General features: G+C 35.2%; 1 protein-coding gene across 2 annotated transcripts in view; it reads left to right on the top strand.

Moving 5' to 3' along the window:
* Nucleotides 1-2,647: 2,647 nt before the first annotated feature.
* The window catches only part of LAF3 (Amidohydrolase family), a 35,413-nt gene continuing 22,644 nt past the window's right edge, over nucleotides 2,648-15,416 (top strand). The window contains exons 1-13 of one of the 2 annotated variants that reach the window (XM_028233883.2): nucleotides 2,648-3,078; nucleotides 4,096-4,197; nucleotides 5,108-5,180; nucleotides 6,049-6,155; nucleotides 6,229-6,352; nucleotides 7,098-7,292; nucleotides 7,680-7,765; nucleotides 10,431-10,538; nucleotides 11,332-11,427; nucleotides 11,516-11,614; nucleotides 11,720-11,794; nucleotides 12,333-12,464; nucleotides 12,568-12,683. In XM_028233883.2, the coding sequence (XP_028089684.2) occupies nucleotides 2,842-3,078; nucleotides 4,096-4,197; nucleotides 5,108-5,180; nucleotides 6,049-6,155; nucleotides 6,229-6,352; nucleotides 7,098-7,292; nucleotides 7,680-7,765; nucleotides 10,431-10,538; nucleotides 11,332-11,427; nucleotides 11,516-11,614; nucleotides 11,720-11,794; nucleotides 12,333-12,464; nucleotides 12,568-12,683 (1,550 nt within the window). In that variant the 5' untranslated portion in view covers nucleotides 2,648-2,841. The remainder of the gene's footprint in view (nucleotides 3,079-4,095; nucleotides 4,198-5,107; nucleotides 5,181-6,048; nucleotides 6,156-6,228; nucleotides 6,353-7,097; nucleotides 7,293-7,679; nucleotides 7,766-10,430; nucleotides 10,539-11,331; nucleotides 11,428-11,515; nucleotides 11,615-11,719; nucleotides 11,795-12,332; nucleotides 12,465-12,567; nucleotides 12,684-15,416) is intronic. The other variant, XM_028233884.2, reaches the window with a different exon arrangement.

Below are 15,416 nucleotides of genomic sequence, written 5' to 3'. Positions count from 1 at the left end.
CTGCTGCACACCCCCACTGGGGGTCGACCTCCAGTGACGTGGCGGGCCTCCATTGGCCAGTTTTCTATTTTTTTTTTCTTTTCTTCCAATCCTGTAGTGCCACGTGGCACTAGGGGTCGGTGGGGGTGGGGTTTACTGGGGTCCGGCGCATTTTTGTTTAGTTAATATGAAATGCATTACTTGGAGTATACATGATTGATGAATGATTTTATTAGCATTTATTTATGAAGCTGGAGAGAGTTACTAGATTCAAGAGAATTCACATGAATTTCGTCTAGTAGCTGGAACAAAAAAAACAGGTACACAGGTGGAGTTCCATCTATTATTTCGGACAAAAATTTTCATCCCCCATTTACAACTTGCTCCTAAAAAATTCACAATACATCTAAAAATTCCCACCCCCCATTTACATCACTTTTGTTGCAAGCTCTCATGAAACAGTAATTTCACCAAATATATATATAATCAAAGTTTCAAGTGGATTATTACAGCACCTTGAGTGTGCCTTTGGTATCAATGCTCACAGTAAGATTTAGCCAGCAGCACTAAAATTTGATTTTTTGAAAATAAAAATTTTATTGATGAAATCTTATATACAAAAGGATACTAAGACAAACATAAAAAAAAAAAAGGCTAAAAAATAACACCGTAGGCAAAAAAGAAAGAGAAAAAAAAAGAAGCAAAAACAAAATGAAAACAAAACAGAGAAAAAAATTTAACAAAAAAAAGCCAGGAAACACTAGTCACATAATTGAACTCTAAAGAAAAACTAGATCATTCCTATTCCTGAGACTTGAGCAAACAAGACTTGAGTAAAAAATAGACCAAAAATCCGCGTGAGTAGGTGTATTAAAGAAAGAAAACGCCAATAACTAAAACTTTTCCAAGCAACAAATGGAATCAAATTAATATTTAATTTTTTTAATCAAAAAATAAAAATAAACTACTTTGGAGGATCAAGAGCAAATTTCAACTGAGCAAATCATGGAATCTATCGAACTCGTCAAACTCGATCCTTGCTTGGCCACCATGGCCGAAATCCTAATCCCATGAGCAGCGTTTTCTAAAACGCATCCTCACCACATCAGTACCAATATCACTATCCTCGATCAGACATATGGCTTCAAGTCCTTGACGCCATATTACTTGTATTTTTTTACTGGATTTCCTCTGCTCTGGTTGCGACCTAATCAAAATTGTTCCAGACAGAGAATGATGGATTTATATCACGATTAAGAAAATTGTTTCAAAAAATAGAAAGGGAGAAGAATTGAGGTAATCAAACAACTGACTAGATTATATGCACGTTTGGTGGTCTTGAATTTTTTTTTTTTTTGCCAGAGAGGATGGAGTTGAGGTCTAAGCTTTCGATCGCCAGAGAAGATAAACAGCTTTTTATACAACTTTTGAAAGTAGGTTCAACCTTATTCGATTTATTTTATATTATTTATGTTTGGATTGAGTGATTTGGAGACCAAAGAAAATAAATAAAGAGATATGTATTTCTCTTATTTGTTTGGATAATTAAAGTTAAGAGAAATAGAAAAAAATAGAGAGAAATTCATTTATCTTATAACTCTCATTTTTAATCTTTCCAAAAGTGGAGAGATTGGAAGAGAAAAGAAACCAACAGATTCTTATATTTTCATAATACCAATTTTGTCTCTATAAAAATAAAAGAAATAAAATGATTGACAAAATATAAAAATATTATTTTAGTAATATAACATAAAATAGTTTATTTTCTTTTCTCTTATGAAATCTAATCAAACAAAAAGGAGATAAATCACAATCATTTTTTTCTTTTATTTCTTACTTATTCAAACAAGAATGAGAGAAATTACAATCATTTCATTTCATTTTTATTCTCTTATAGCTTAAGTAATTATTTCTTTTATTTTCTTTCATAAGTTCCCAAACATAGTTACATTATTGGAAGCTCCAACTCTCTCTTTATGGTATGAAATAAACTATTCCATTATTTTTTTTAAGGATAAATTACAAACACATCCCCTGAAGTTTATTTAAATTATAAATTATTTCTTATGGTTTTAGAAATTACATTATGCCTTCTAAGATTTCTAATTTCATAACAAATAGGTTATTTTATTAATAAGTCATCAAGTTAATTAACAATTTTTAATAATGTTAAAATTTTATTTCAATTAATAATTCAGATAATTTTATTATTATATAGGTGAACAGTTAGAAATTTCATTTTTTCCATCAATTCATTAAATAAAAAATTATGACAGAGAGATATTTGTAATTTTCTAAACCACAGGGGCAATTCTTATTTTAAACAAATTTCAAGGTATTTGTAATTTATCCTTTGTTTATTGTACATTGGTAAAATTGGCATTCACGGCACATCCGGGAGAAACTTAGGTCTTATTTGGGAACATGTTATTTTAGTGACTTTTTGAATATTTTGTTAAAATATGAAGAAAAAAAAAACTAGTATGTTTAAAACGATTTTTTAATTTTTTACAAAACAATGTGTAAAAAATAAAAATAATTTTTTTTTTGACTTTTTAATATAATTTATAAGTATTTTAGTTTTTTTCTTTTTAAAATTTTTAACTTTTAAACTAAAATAAGCCCATGCCAAACGGGGTATTAATCACATAAAAAATTCTTGAAGAAAAGGGAAATCATTGAGAAATCATTGCCTAGCCTAGCTTTCCCACGGTATTCGTTGACATTCCCTAGAAGAAGAATCGTATAGTATTGTAACTATAACAACAGTGAAATCTGTTGTTCTTTCTTTCTTTCCAGCAGAACAGATACCAACAACCACTCAACTCAAACCCAAACTCATACTCCAAGTCCACTCAAATCATGAGTTTGTGTATAATTCTCTCACTAACAATAGCAGTCCTCTCCGTAGCATTGTATCCTCTGCTCAACTCCACTCAAGCTCCATCATCGTCTTCCTCCTCCTCCACATCGGTAGTTGCAGATTTGATGGTGACAAATGGGACCATCTACACCAGTGATGCTTCTCTCCCCTTTGCTGATTCCATGGCCCTTAGCTCTGGCCGCCTTCTCCGTCTTGGCAACTTTTCCTCTCTTCAGGTTCTCTTTCTTTTTTAACTCCTTTTGTTTTCTTCGTTTCCCATCTTTCTTTTTCATACCCACTTCTTTCTTCACTCTCGTACAATAACCATTTTCAAAACTAATTTGTCTTGATTGTATTGTATGTACATATATGTCCTGTCATTTTTTCTTTAATCTACCTGTTGGGTTTAACAAACTGCGCACTAGACTCCAGTGTGTGTATGTTGGTTCAAATGCATGCTTGCTTTACTTCTTATATGGTCCTCTATTCATATTCATACTCATTTGGGGGGGTTTGGAAGGGGCCTCCCTGTGACTTGATTGTGTTAGGATTACTCCAGCCATGTGATAAAAGGTGGGTTTCATATAATTATTTGGGTTAAAATAGTAGACTTCGGAATCTACTGGAAACCTAATATGTGCCGGATTTGGTTAGCTAATTGTACAGAATTAGGTTTCTTATGGGGTACACTATTATAGGGTTTTTCTGAGAGATTGAAGGGGAAAAAAATAAAGATGTAAGGGGTGAAAGAAAGGGCACCGAGGCGAGCAAGAGCTCAACTACTTTTGAGCATTGGTGGGGTTTGGATAGCGGCGTGATTTTGAGTATTTTGGCCATCTCACATGTATTATTTATTTTATTCATATAGTGGAATCTCTCTCTTGTGGATATAGGCAATTTGGGCCGAACTAAGTAAATTTGTGTATGATTGTTTTTTTGTTTGGTGTGTGCGTGGGTGTGCTTCTGTTCGCATTGGTGGGATGTAAATATTAATCCCAACAGATTGGGGGAGACATTATGTTGTTGGTCTATGCCAATCCCATATGTAGCGCATTATCTTATATTGCTGTTTGTTTCCAGCTTTGTCATGTAAAAACCTGTGTACTTTCTGGCACATTCTAATGAATTTTATTCACTTTTCCCATAATATTCAAATAACAAATCTAAAATAACTTTTTCTTTTTATCTAAGCTTGCCTTGACCTTGTAAATTTGATAACTACTTTCTGCTATGCGTTATGAATTTGAATGCAGGATTTGGCAGGATATGGAACTGAAGTGATCGATTTGGAGGGAAAAGTTGTGGTTCCTGGATTTATTGATTCCCATGTGCACTTGATTTTTGGAGGACTGCAGGTTTGTTCCTCTGAATTTATTTCATTCCTTACTGGTTTTGCTATTCTGTTATCTTTTTGTGTCTATATATAGATGGGATGGTTAGGGGAGGCAATGAGGAGAATGGACCATAGAATCGTTCATGGTCTCAAGAGTCGTATTGCTTCAATTGCCAGCTACTCTATGCTGTAGCTAACCCTTGAATGAAAGCATATTTATGGCATGCAAACAATGAATATATGCTGAGGATATTAGTGGTGGGACACCTTAACCCTGCCCAATCCCACCCAATCCAAATCAATCCAATTCAATTGGGTTTCCAATACTCTTTGCTCCTACCTTGACAAAAACCTCTCTATGCCCCTTCCACTGGGGTTGGATTAGTTACCTGATTACCTTCTCAACCTCTCCAATTGCGATCCCTAGTCTGCCTACTTAACTTCTATAAATTTAGGCATGCTGACAACTTTAACAATTTTTCTTCTTCTTTTGTTTACCATTTTTTGGACAGAGAAGTTGCAATCGGTAATATAAGGAAATTTACATTTTCAAAGAGGGACCATATAGGTGTCTACCTTAATTTATTAGTATACATGAAACCAGGACACCTTCTTGGTCTATTTTTGTTCTCTCTTGTTTCAAGTTGTAGCCTCTTGGCTACAAAATAGCTGCGTAGGAGATAAAAATAACTGCGAGATACTGGGAAATCAATAAAACTGATCAAAAGGAAAAAATAAAAATAAAATCCACGTACAGAACACATGCATTGCTCGTGTTCACCCTGTAGTCTAATGGTTAGCTGCTATTCTTTTCCTTTTGACATTTGTTTTTTCTCTTCTTACTAACTTATGCTTCTTTCTACTCTTAAAGGAGTTGTACTATTGCACTTCCATTAATTGTGATATTGATCTAATTTAGCAAATGAAAACAGATAGTGCGTGTGGAACTCCGAGGTGTGAACAAAAAAGATGAATTTGTCAGAAAGGTCAAGGGTGCAGTTGCAAGTAAGTGCTCTGTAATTATAGGCAGCTCCTCTATGTAAAGATAAAGAGTGTTTGAACAGTTTTTCTGAGGTGAAGACAAAAAAAAAAAAAAAAAAAGGACAGAAATAGGTAACTATTGGTCAAGAATCAATTGAGATGAAATAGATCAAAATGGACAGAAATTATCTGAAGTTCGTAAAAATAGTTGAAACAGGGTGGAATTTTGTTCGGTACAAAACACGACCTCTATGTTATGATTTTCGCCTATAAGGGAATCATTTGGTCAAATTAGGTATGTATTGGAAATGCTTGACAACACTGACTTGTATAACTGGTCCTGCAACTTCTTTCCCACCGGGGGAACCTTTTAATAGCTCAGACAAATCAATGCACAATTCACTTGTGGTATTGTCCTGTTGTAGTTGTCTTAGCAGTATATCGCTTCACTTTGTTGTGAAAAATCTGTAAGTAATGTTCTGTGGCTTATATTTTTACTATCTTCATGTACTTCTCTGGCCAAGGCCGGAAAAAAGATTTGTTGAAACTTGAGGAAATGTTTAAACAAATATAATTTAACAATTTCACACAAGGTGCTCAATTCCTGCAAATCTGCATGTCCATGTACTTGGAGTCAGGCTCACTAGTCAGCCATCTGCTGTAGCAACCTTTGAACCATTTAAACATATATTATCATGGATTGGTTTTTATTCAATCTGTGAGATTATGTGTCAGAAAAGAGAAGCTGGGTAGTAGACCAGGACCAAAAATGATGAGACTTCGTTCCATTAAAAGTTCTTTGGAGTAGTTCACTTTTAACATTCTAGCTTTTAAATATTGTATCAAAATTTTAAATGGCTTTTCATGCTTATCCTTGAAAATAATTTTCTAGATCTTAAACATGGCTCCTGGGTATTGGGCGGTGGATGGAATAATGATAATTGGGGAGGAGAATTACCAATGGCCTCTTGGATTGATGATATTACACGTCACAATCCCGTAAGAAATCTTTACTTCCTTGGAGTTTTTGTTATATGATGCATTATATGTTCTGAAGATACAATAAATGCAGGTCTGGCTGTCAAGGATGGATGGTCACATGGGCTTGGCTAACTCATTGGCACTAAAAATTGCAGAGATTAGTAATTACACAGAAGATCCAAATGGTGGAGCTATCATGAGAACCACTGATGGAGGTAAGTTTTAAAGGTATCTTTGTGCATGAAGGTCCTATATAATTTGTTTAACTACAAAACCATTCTGGCAATTGGACCAACAATTTTTAGCTTCATTCTTGATGCTAACTGTTAATAGAACATAAGCGGCTGTTGAAATTTCTTAACTCAAAGGTCTCAATAAACAAAAAGTATAATAACTACACAATATGTCTCCAGAATATCTACGATATCTACAGAATATACATAATATCTAGAAAATATCTGCAATATTCTCACAAGAGTCGCAAGCTGAAGAGGATAATGCACAAAGTGACAACACAAAATCACAAAACAATAGCCCAGTGAATTGTAGTTTGAGAATGTCAACCAGGACTGATGAATAATGTTATCAATGTATTCAAACATTTATATTTTGGTGCTTTAATATTCCAATCTAGTTGTTGTTTAAACCCAGATGGTATGTCGTACTTCTAGTCTCTGGTAGACAAGTTAATCATGATGTGGTGACTCTTACTGCTAATCACATATAAGTTGCAATTGTGTGTTTACTGAAACAATATTTTCCAGCTGTTTGATAATTCTGCAATCAATCTATTTTTCATTGTCATCTTAATGAAGTGTACTACTTGGTGGCGGTACGTGTTCCATAGTAATTGGTAGCATATATAAATTTCTATTCATGAAATTGATTCCTAGATCTAACATGTTTAAACAAGTTAGTAGCGGAACATTTAATTATTTCTATGGGGGCTGTCACATGTAGAGCCAACCGGGTTGCTGATTGATTCTGCAATGAAGCTCATTTTGTCATGCGTCCCGGAGGTCTCAGTAGATGAAAGGAGGGAAGCTTTGGTAAGAGCCAGCAATCTTGCCTTGATGAGAGGTGTGACAACAGTTGTAGATTTTGGGACATATTTTGCTGGTGCATCGGTAGAGCTTCCGTGGGAAGATTTTTCAGGTTTTGGTTGCAAACTGTTAAGTGATTTTTGGATGTTTTAATTCACCAAGATGATCTGTATTTTCAAATGCTAAAATGATAATAATGGAAAACAATATGCATTTCAAAGTAAGTTTTCAAGAAATATGTGGATTGTGGACTTGCTTGAATGCTATGGAAAGCACAACAAACTCATTTTAAATGCTATGTAAATCATAAAGGAATGATTCAGTTTCCATGGGAATGATTCAGTGTTCATGGGACATCAAAATGCACCACTTGGATATTATGTTCTCCTACAGAATATTGTAGTTAAATCTTTTTACTTCTCAGAAAAATGAATTCCTGTGGGGCAGGAGTAAGCCATTTCATTCCATCACTCATTCTACATTTTTCTGATGATTACAGAAGTGTATAGATGGGCTGACGTTTCTGGACAATTGAAAATCAGGGTTTGCTTATTCTTTCCAATGAATACATGGTCACGCCTACAAGTATGACTTCAGTTAAATTGCTACTCTATGAGACTGCCACTCTTTCCTGCTCAATGTTTTGCTTTCGATTGAAGTAAATATGTAATGTAATGGTTTGGTGCATGTGCCCTTAATGATCAGTAGCTTTAGTACAAGTGTTACTACTGTAGGCAGCTTGCTTTCATCAAGGATAATGTCCCTGTATATTTTGTTTGCTAGGAAGCAAGCCCTTCCAATGATGATTAACGACTTGACTAGTTATTAAAATAGTGGGGTGTTCCTGTTGTAGGACAGCAATAAAAAAATTAGACCAGTTGCACCTACAGAATTTATGGTGGGCTATTATGGAAAGCAATTAGGTCTAGGGTTTCAAAGGGTTGTAGCCAAGGTTCTGAAAAGCGGTTGCGATCGCCATAACGGTGGCGGTGGCGCGGTTGCGGTTGTGGAGTGTAAAGGCCGTAGCGTAACGGTTGCGGTAACCGGAACCGTGAATTTTTTTATTTTTCGTACAATTTGAAAAAAACTTACCAATACGCATATTTTTTTTCCATGATCATATTTATTGGGTTTTAAAATAAATATTGATCAATTTTTATAAATTTTTAAGTTTGATCCAATATATTTCATATTTTTAAATCACTATAAACTGAGTTTTTTACATTTTATTTTAATAATTAATGACTTTATATTATACAAAAAATCAATCACTAATTATTATATATAAGATAAACAATGACAAAAGTAAGAGAATAAATAAAAGCCTAAATATATATATATATATATATATTAATCAAGCCAAATAATAATGACCACACTTATTATTATTATTATTATTTTCAAACAATATATAGATAGACACGCACAAAAAAATAGTTGAGTGATAGCAGCTGAATAGAATAGCATAAGTCTTACAATTTCAACAAATCAATAACATGTTCTTCATCTTCCCTATTCTCTCTCTATCTCTTGTTCTTCCATCTTTCTTCTTCTCTCTCTCTCTCTTCTCCCATTTTCAACTTTTTTTTTTTTTTGTGTTTTTTCGAAAGAAGCAATTCGGAACCGTTACGTAACGGTGCGTAATAGACCATTACGGCCGTTACAGTACCGTTACGACCACTATAGCAGCCGCTATGGCCGATACATCTGTGAATCTCAATCACACTGTAAAAGCGGCCGTAACGGGTGGCAGTAACTACCACAACCGTTACGTAATGGCGTTACGTAACGGTTGCGGCCGCTTTTTAAAACCTTGGTTGTAGCTTTTTAAGATGCAATGGTTTTGCCATTGGCTTGATTTAGAATTTAGTGGGTTGTTTGAATTGAAGAGAATTAGCTGCGGGAAATTATGGACTGTGTGTATTTTAGGGTATTGTTTTCATCTAACGGTCAAAATGTAGGGAAAAAGGTTAGGGTTATTAGTAGCATGATAATTGGTAATGAAATGGGGGCTGTTTTGGGGGCAAGTAACCTTTGGTACATCCTTATAAAATAAAATAAAAGGATAAGACTCCATTTTTCATTTGTTCCCCTACCTTGTTTGTTTGTTTCTGCAACGTTTTCTCTGTTCATGTCACACCCTAAATTTTAAATTAGGAACCTCAAGCATGAGGATTAAGGGTTTAGGGTTGTTTAGGATTAAATGAGCTAAAATGGTGAGATCTTCCATTACAAGTTCCTGTTAATTGTGGGCCAATATAAATTATTGAAATCAATTAACCTGTTTTAAAGCCACATTTAACATACAGAGTTTCAACAAGACCTGTTTATATATTACATATTCATAATCCAAGTTTACAAAAGTATTGCATGCCACAGTCTGTTTCCTCCCTACTCAACCCCCAATGCATTACACAAAAGAGAGAGTTGTGTTACAACCTTTTATGTATATACATTGCACTTAACAAACAACTCATGACTTCATAATAACAATATGAACACAGCAAAAAGTCTTCATATCCCTTTACTTGGGTTCTTCTAATGGTGTAGTTGAAAATAAAACACAATAACAGGCTGAGTATATAACTCTGTAGGTGGATTTATAATTCCTATTCAAATTTGCTAGCATATCCAAGAGAAGCACAGAACCTGCGTTACAGCTCAACAAATGTGAATGTAATTGATAGAATAACATGTAAATGTCCTTTTAGGATCTCTTACCCAGGGACAATGACCCCATTAGCTCATAGTCCATTTGGGGGCTCTTACCTAGGGACCATGCTCCGATTAATGCAATGCAGCTTATGTAAATCAAACAATAACTAGCACCATGGCTGTCCACTTACCTTCGGTTCCTGAACAAATGTAACACTATTAATGCATAGCTTTCCAGTTACATTCACAGTTAATAAACATGGGTAGTACACGCCATATGTATTACTTATAGAATTCATGGTTCATACTCTTTAAATTCGTAACAAATATATATTTTATCATGTGTTTTGTTCAAGCGCAATTTACTATTATCAGAGACCTCTCTCTCTCTCTCTCTATATATATACCATGTACTGAAAGTTCTACATGTTTGACTATCTGTAATTTTTATACTGTCTATTTGTTTCTATACTGTCTATTTGTTTCATAGAGATTTCAGTTCGTTTTGGCCTTTTCAATCTACTTGTTGCCTTTGGATCACTATTACAGAATTATCCTTCGTTTTGTTCTCTTAAGGGTTTAATTTCCTTCTTAGGATCTTATCCGTGAAAGTGGTCGTAAGCTGAGCCAATGGCTTTATTTGGGTGGCGTTAAGGCTTTTGCTGATGGATCTTTGGGATCTAATAGTGCACTCTTTTATGAGGTGAGAATGGTGATGTTCTAGGATGCATGAACCATTTAATAGGCTGAGAGCCTTAAATGCGAAATCCAAATGCTACAATCACTTTCCTCTCAGTTTCTGGACATGTTTTCCGGATTAATGTGTATTGTAGACTATATCTTTTGTAAGATAAAACATTTGACTTGGAAAGCTATGCTGATCAAAATGACTAGAACAACTAAAACCTGAAATCATAATCATGGATGTCGTGATAGCACTAGTGTATGTATGAGTCAAAATTTCTATGATTATATCTCAATTATGTTTTTGATTTGCACAAAAATTTAATAATTATTATGGGAACTCTATTATGTTTTGAAGTGTCAAACTTACACCTTTTTCCCTACTCCTTTTTTTTTTATATCTGGATATGTCCAGTTTTTTGTTTTTGTTTTTGTTTTTGTTTTTGTACTTAATGAAAAAAAGGTTGGAGTTGAACCTACGATGTGCGCAAGTGAACTTTGTATTTAACCACTAGTCCACCTGAAGTAGTGATGGTTATGTCTACTATTTATGTTAGGAGTATATATCAGCTGCATATATAAAACTAAAACTTTGTTTTAAAATTTAGTACACGTCCTATGTGTGACTAACACGTCCAGTGTTCACATAGCACTGATACACTTCATTATGAACATAGCTTCTATAGATTGCTTCATGCACATTACTTGTCAGATGTCTATTTGTGTTTTATGACACTGGTATTATATACTCTCTAATTGTTTGTCTAGTCAAAGTATTGTTGACATAAAATATTGTTCATGTATTTCTGTAGCCATATGTTGATGACCCTCACAATAGTGGCCTACAAGTTGCAGATTTTGAAAGTCTATTAAACATGACAGTTGCATCGGACAGATCTGGGCTTCAGGTGCTTCATTTTCTTGATATAGAATCCCTTCATATCTCTCTGTGTAACCATGCATATCGCAATCAATAACTTAAATTTGATGTTCCAGGTTGCCATTCATGCTATAGGTGATAGAGCAAATGATTTGATTCTGGGTATGTACAAGTCAGTAGTTTCTACAAATGGGATGAGGGACAGAAGATTTAGGGTAAATTATATTGCTAAAATATGAAGACATTCAGCAGTGAATCTAAATTTATTATGACAAGAAGATTCAATGCAGCATAGTTTTTTTTTTTATTAACACTTGCAGATTGAGCATGCTCAGCATTTGGCAGATGGGACAGTAGCCAGATTTGGTCAAGAAGGAATTGTTGCTTCAGTGCAGGTTCTTGAAGCTCCAATCTTGCATTACCTTTTGATGATTATCTATTAGGAACCATAATATCAACTTTGTTGTAACAATGATTTTAAATGATTTGTCATTAATGATCTGCTGGGTGCGCTTATATGGCATGACTTTCGATAAGTCTCCTCCTTTGCACATGTTATACAGTTTGATTATGTATTTGGTTGGTTTTTTAGATTAGTTTTTTTGGCAATGCCTAGCAGGATACGGTATTCCATTGATGTAGCATATCAATATTCCAAATCTATATCAAAGACGTGGCCACCTTATTCTCTCATTTTTTTCTTTCTTTCTGCATCTGGATGAATTTTCCAGGGTGTGTGGTCTATCTATTTTATTTTTCATTTCTGATTGGCTTATGATTCCCAAACTTTAAAATGATTCAGTAATGACATATTTGAAAAAAGCTGAAGACCTCCCTACTATATGATTTATGTCCTCATGAGCTTTAATCCATTTGTCATTCTGTGTGAGGATGTTTTTATTTTGTTGATAATTGAATTCCAACCATTAACAGCCAGATCACTTACTGGATGATGCTGATTCTGCAATAAGAAAGCTTGGGGTAGAAAGGGCTCACAAAGGATCTTATCTATTTCAGTCACTACTAGCTAGCAAGGCACAGCTGGTGTTTGGTTCTGATTGGCCAGTGAGAAATTTTGGACTCTTTCTTGATTGTACTATTCTATCGAAGTTTAGATTTCTTGATTTTACATGTTTTCATATTGTTCATATTGTTGTCATTGTTTCAGTTTGCAGATATTGATCCTGTAAAGAGTGTAAAGACAGCAATGAAAAGAATACCTCCTGGATGGGAGAATGCATGGATTTCATCTGAATGCATCAATTTGAGTGATGCATTAAACGCGTATGCTTCTATTTTCCAGCTCTTATATGATTGATTTCTGTCATTATTTTTCAACTGCTTCTATATGTAAAGATTTAAGTTACGAAAGTTGCCTGGACAGTGTGTAAATAGCAAAACTTGCTTCATCAACTGTCAAAATTTTGGTTTAGTTTTTAGAATCAATTTTTTTGAATTTTTTATGAAAAAATAGAAATTATTTTGATGAAAATAAATAACGAAAAAATATTTTTGAATTTTAAAAATTATTTTTGGCCTAAAAAAGATAAATCGTATAAAAACAATCGAGTAATTTTTATTTTTTATTTTCCAGCAAACTACTTTTAAATATTGATTCTAAAAATTAAACCAAGCAGAGTGTTAGTGTTAAGCAGGCTGCTGGTGCATGTTTTGTGCTGCAAAGCTCACTGTTAAATGAAAAACCATTAGCAGAATTTTAGAGACAAAAACTTGCCATAATGAGATTCGTTGGCACATTTAATTCAAATATTTTACTTTAGTTTTGTTATTGTTTAATGTTTCTGTGGGTGTTAATTTCCGACCACACAACCAAAAGGGAAACTCAGCTGCAGAACACCGGTAGAATAAATTAAGCCCAACAACCTATAGATGAGAATCCGACGGTGGTTCGTCCACCCAGGGGCACTCCGACGATCAAGTCAGTAATCAATATCTCTCAAAGATAGCAAATTGTGTTTAAACTCACAAGAAAGAACTTACCTTAGACCCACGAGGATGCCTTACTTTTATAGTCCGTTGTGACCTGATCCCATCAGAAGCCTTACTTCAATGGACTCAGGCTCAATGCTTATCCTGGACCCTCATCTAGATAGAGATAAACTCTTCTTGAGCCTTATCTTTATCCAGATTGAGATCCTCCTCTGTTCTAGAACTCTTGTCCCTTATTTGCTTATCTCGGATTTTGGTTTCTTCGCAGACAACCTCGGCCTAGTCAAGATCATTTCGACGCATGACTAAGCCACGTGGCACCTCGGCTAACACTTTGGCGTCACCTTAGCCAGGTGTTGTCATTTACAAAATACGTTCCCACAACTGCCCCTAGGTTCTATTACCTTAGCAACCTGAGGTAATAGAACCTACATTGTTTGTTCATATAGCATGTCGGCTAATAATCCATCCATCTCTCTGACCGAGATTATGACTTGTCGGCTTCAAGTAACCAAGACTCTGCTGCCCATTCTATCGAGGACCAATAACCAAGAATCAAGAATCACTCCTTTAGCCGAGGTTTATTGCTTTATTACTTCAAGAATTTCAAGAGTTCTAACTGCGTATGAGCTGTCACGCGCAACCTTTTCAACCGTTTTATACACGTGTCGTTTCCTCATTACTTCGTACCTGATACGCGCTATCAGGGCGCGTCATTTTTGCCCACACCGCTTGACAGGCACGTCGTCCAAGGCATTTCATTTTGTTTTGCCGCCTTTTCGTATTTTTAACAAAAACTCCTCTCTCTCTCTCTCTCTCTCTCTCCCCCCTCCATCTCTTCACTTTTGCAAAATCAATTTCCCTCTTGTTCAAGATTTTCTCTCTACATTCCGCCATTTACAAGTCTCTCAAGCTTCTGTAGCTACTCCGTCCACTACTTCCGGCGTAGCATTCGTTGGTCTGTTCTAGTGACTGTCATCATCTGACTCTGGCAATCATTGCTCCAGCATTGTTTCCTCGGCTACAATCAGTGAGTTCCTAGTTTCTTTAATTTCAGTCTTCCACTGATCTGTATATGCTCATTCTCTGCCATGTGCCTATATTGCGTCTGTCGTCATTGAATCCATTCTCATAGTTGTACTCTATTTTTATTTTCCATGTTCTGGTAGTCATGAATCATTTCTTGTTTCTTGAATCTTTGTTGTCTTTCGAATTTTGCCACTAGGATGTCAACTGTGTTTGTTTGTTGTGATTCTTACACATTGCCTTGTACTCACCTACTTAATGCTCACTAATTCTGTTTGTTCCATGTGTGCACATCTAATTTTTGGCCTCTACTTTATTCTTGATTTCTGAATCATGTTTATTTTCTGGTCTTCTTGTTTGTTTTTTAGATTCTTGCTTCTATTTCTTGTTTCTGTAGTTCTAGGTTTGGGATTTGCTTTAGAACTTTTACACTTAGGAAAACCGAAACGAATTTCCTTTTAGATCTTCACAATCCTCACCCTAGTGCTCTCTAGGGTTTAGCCGAGGTATTCAGACCCTTTTCAACCACTTTTCCTAGTAATCCAATACTGATTTCCTCAAGCCGACATTATGGGTATTTTTAGGTGGAGGGTAGACACCCCTTCCAAACTAGAGTACTTTAGGCAAGAGTTTTCCATTCCAGCCGACATTCAACTTTGGTTGGCTAGAGAGGATGACTCTATCATGACTGGGAAGGACTACATGCCCTTTCCCGTAGTTTCTATCATTGAAGGCGGAGTCAGGTTCCCCCTTGATGTCCTTTTTAGGAGGGTACTCCGCTATTATAAACTCAATCCCATGCAACTGGTTGTAAATTCCTTTAGGATCATTAATGGCATTGCCATTCTGGCTCGCCGACAGAATGCCAAAATTACCCTCTCTAACATCCAGTATTGCTACACTATGTGTGGCCTCAAAACCAACACTAGCTACACGTACTACCTCAAGCTGAGATCTACACAGTACAAGCTGATAGCCGATATACCAGACTCTAATATGATCGCGACCGATGACTACCTGATTGTCTCAAGCAATTGGGAG

Source organism: Camellia sinensis, chromosome 5 (assembly GCF_055761805.1).
Source record: "Camellia sinensis isolate YWXY chromosome 5, ASM5576180v1, whole genome shotgun sequence".
In the NCBI taxonomy this organism is placed as follows: domain Eukaryota; kingdom Viridiplantae; phylum Streptophyta; class Magnoliopsida; order Ericales; family Theaceae; genus Camellia; species Camellia sinensis.
This window is presented reverse-complemented; position numbering and strand designations above follow the sequence as displayed.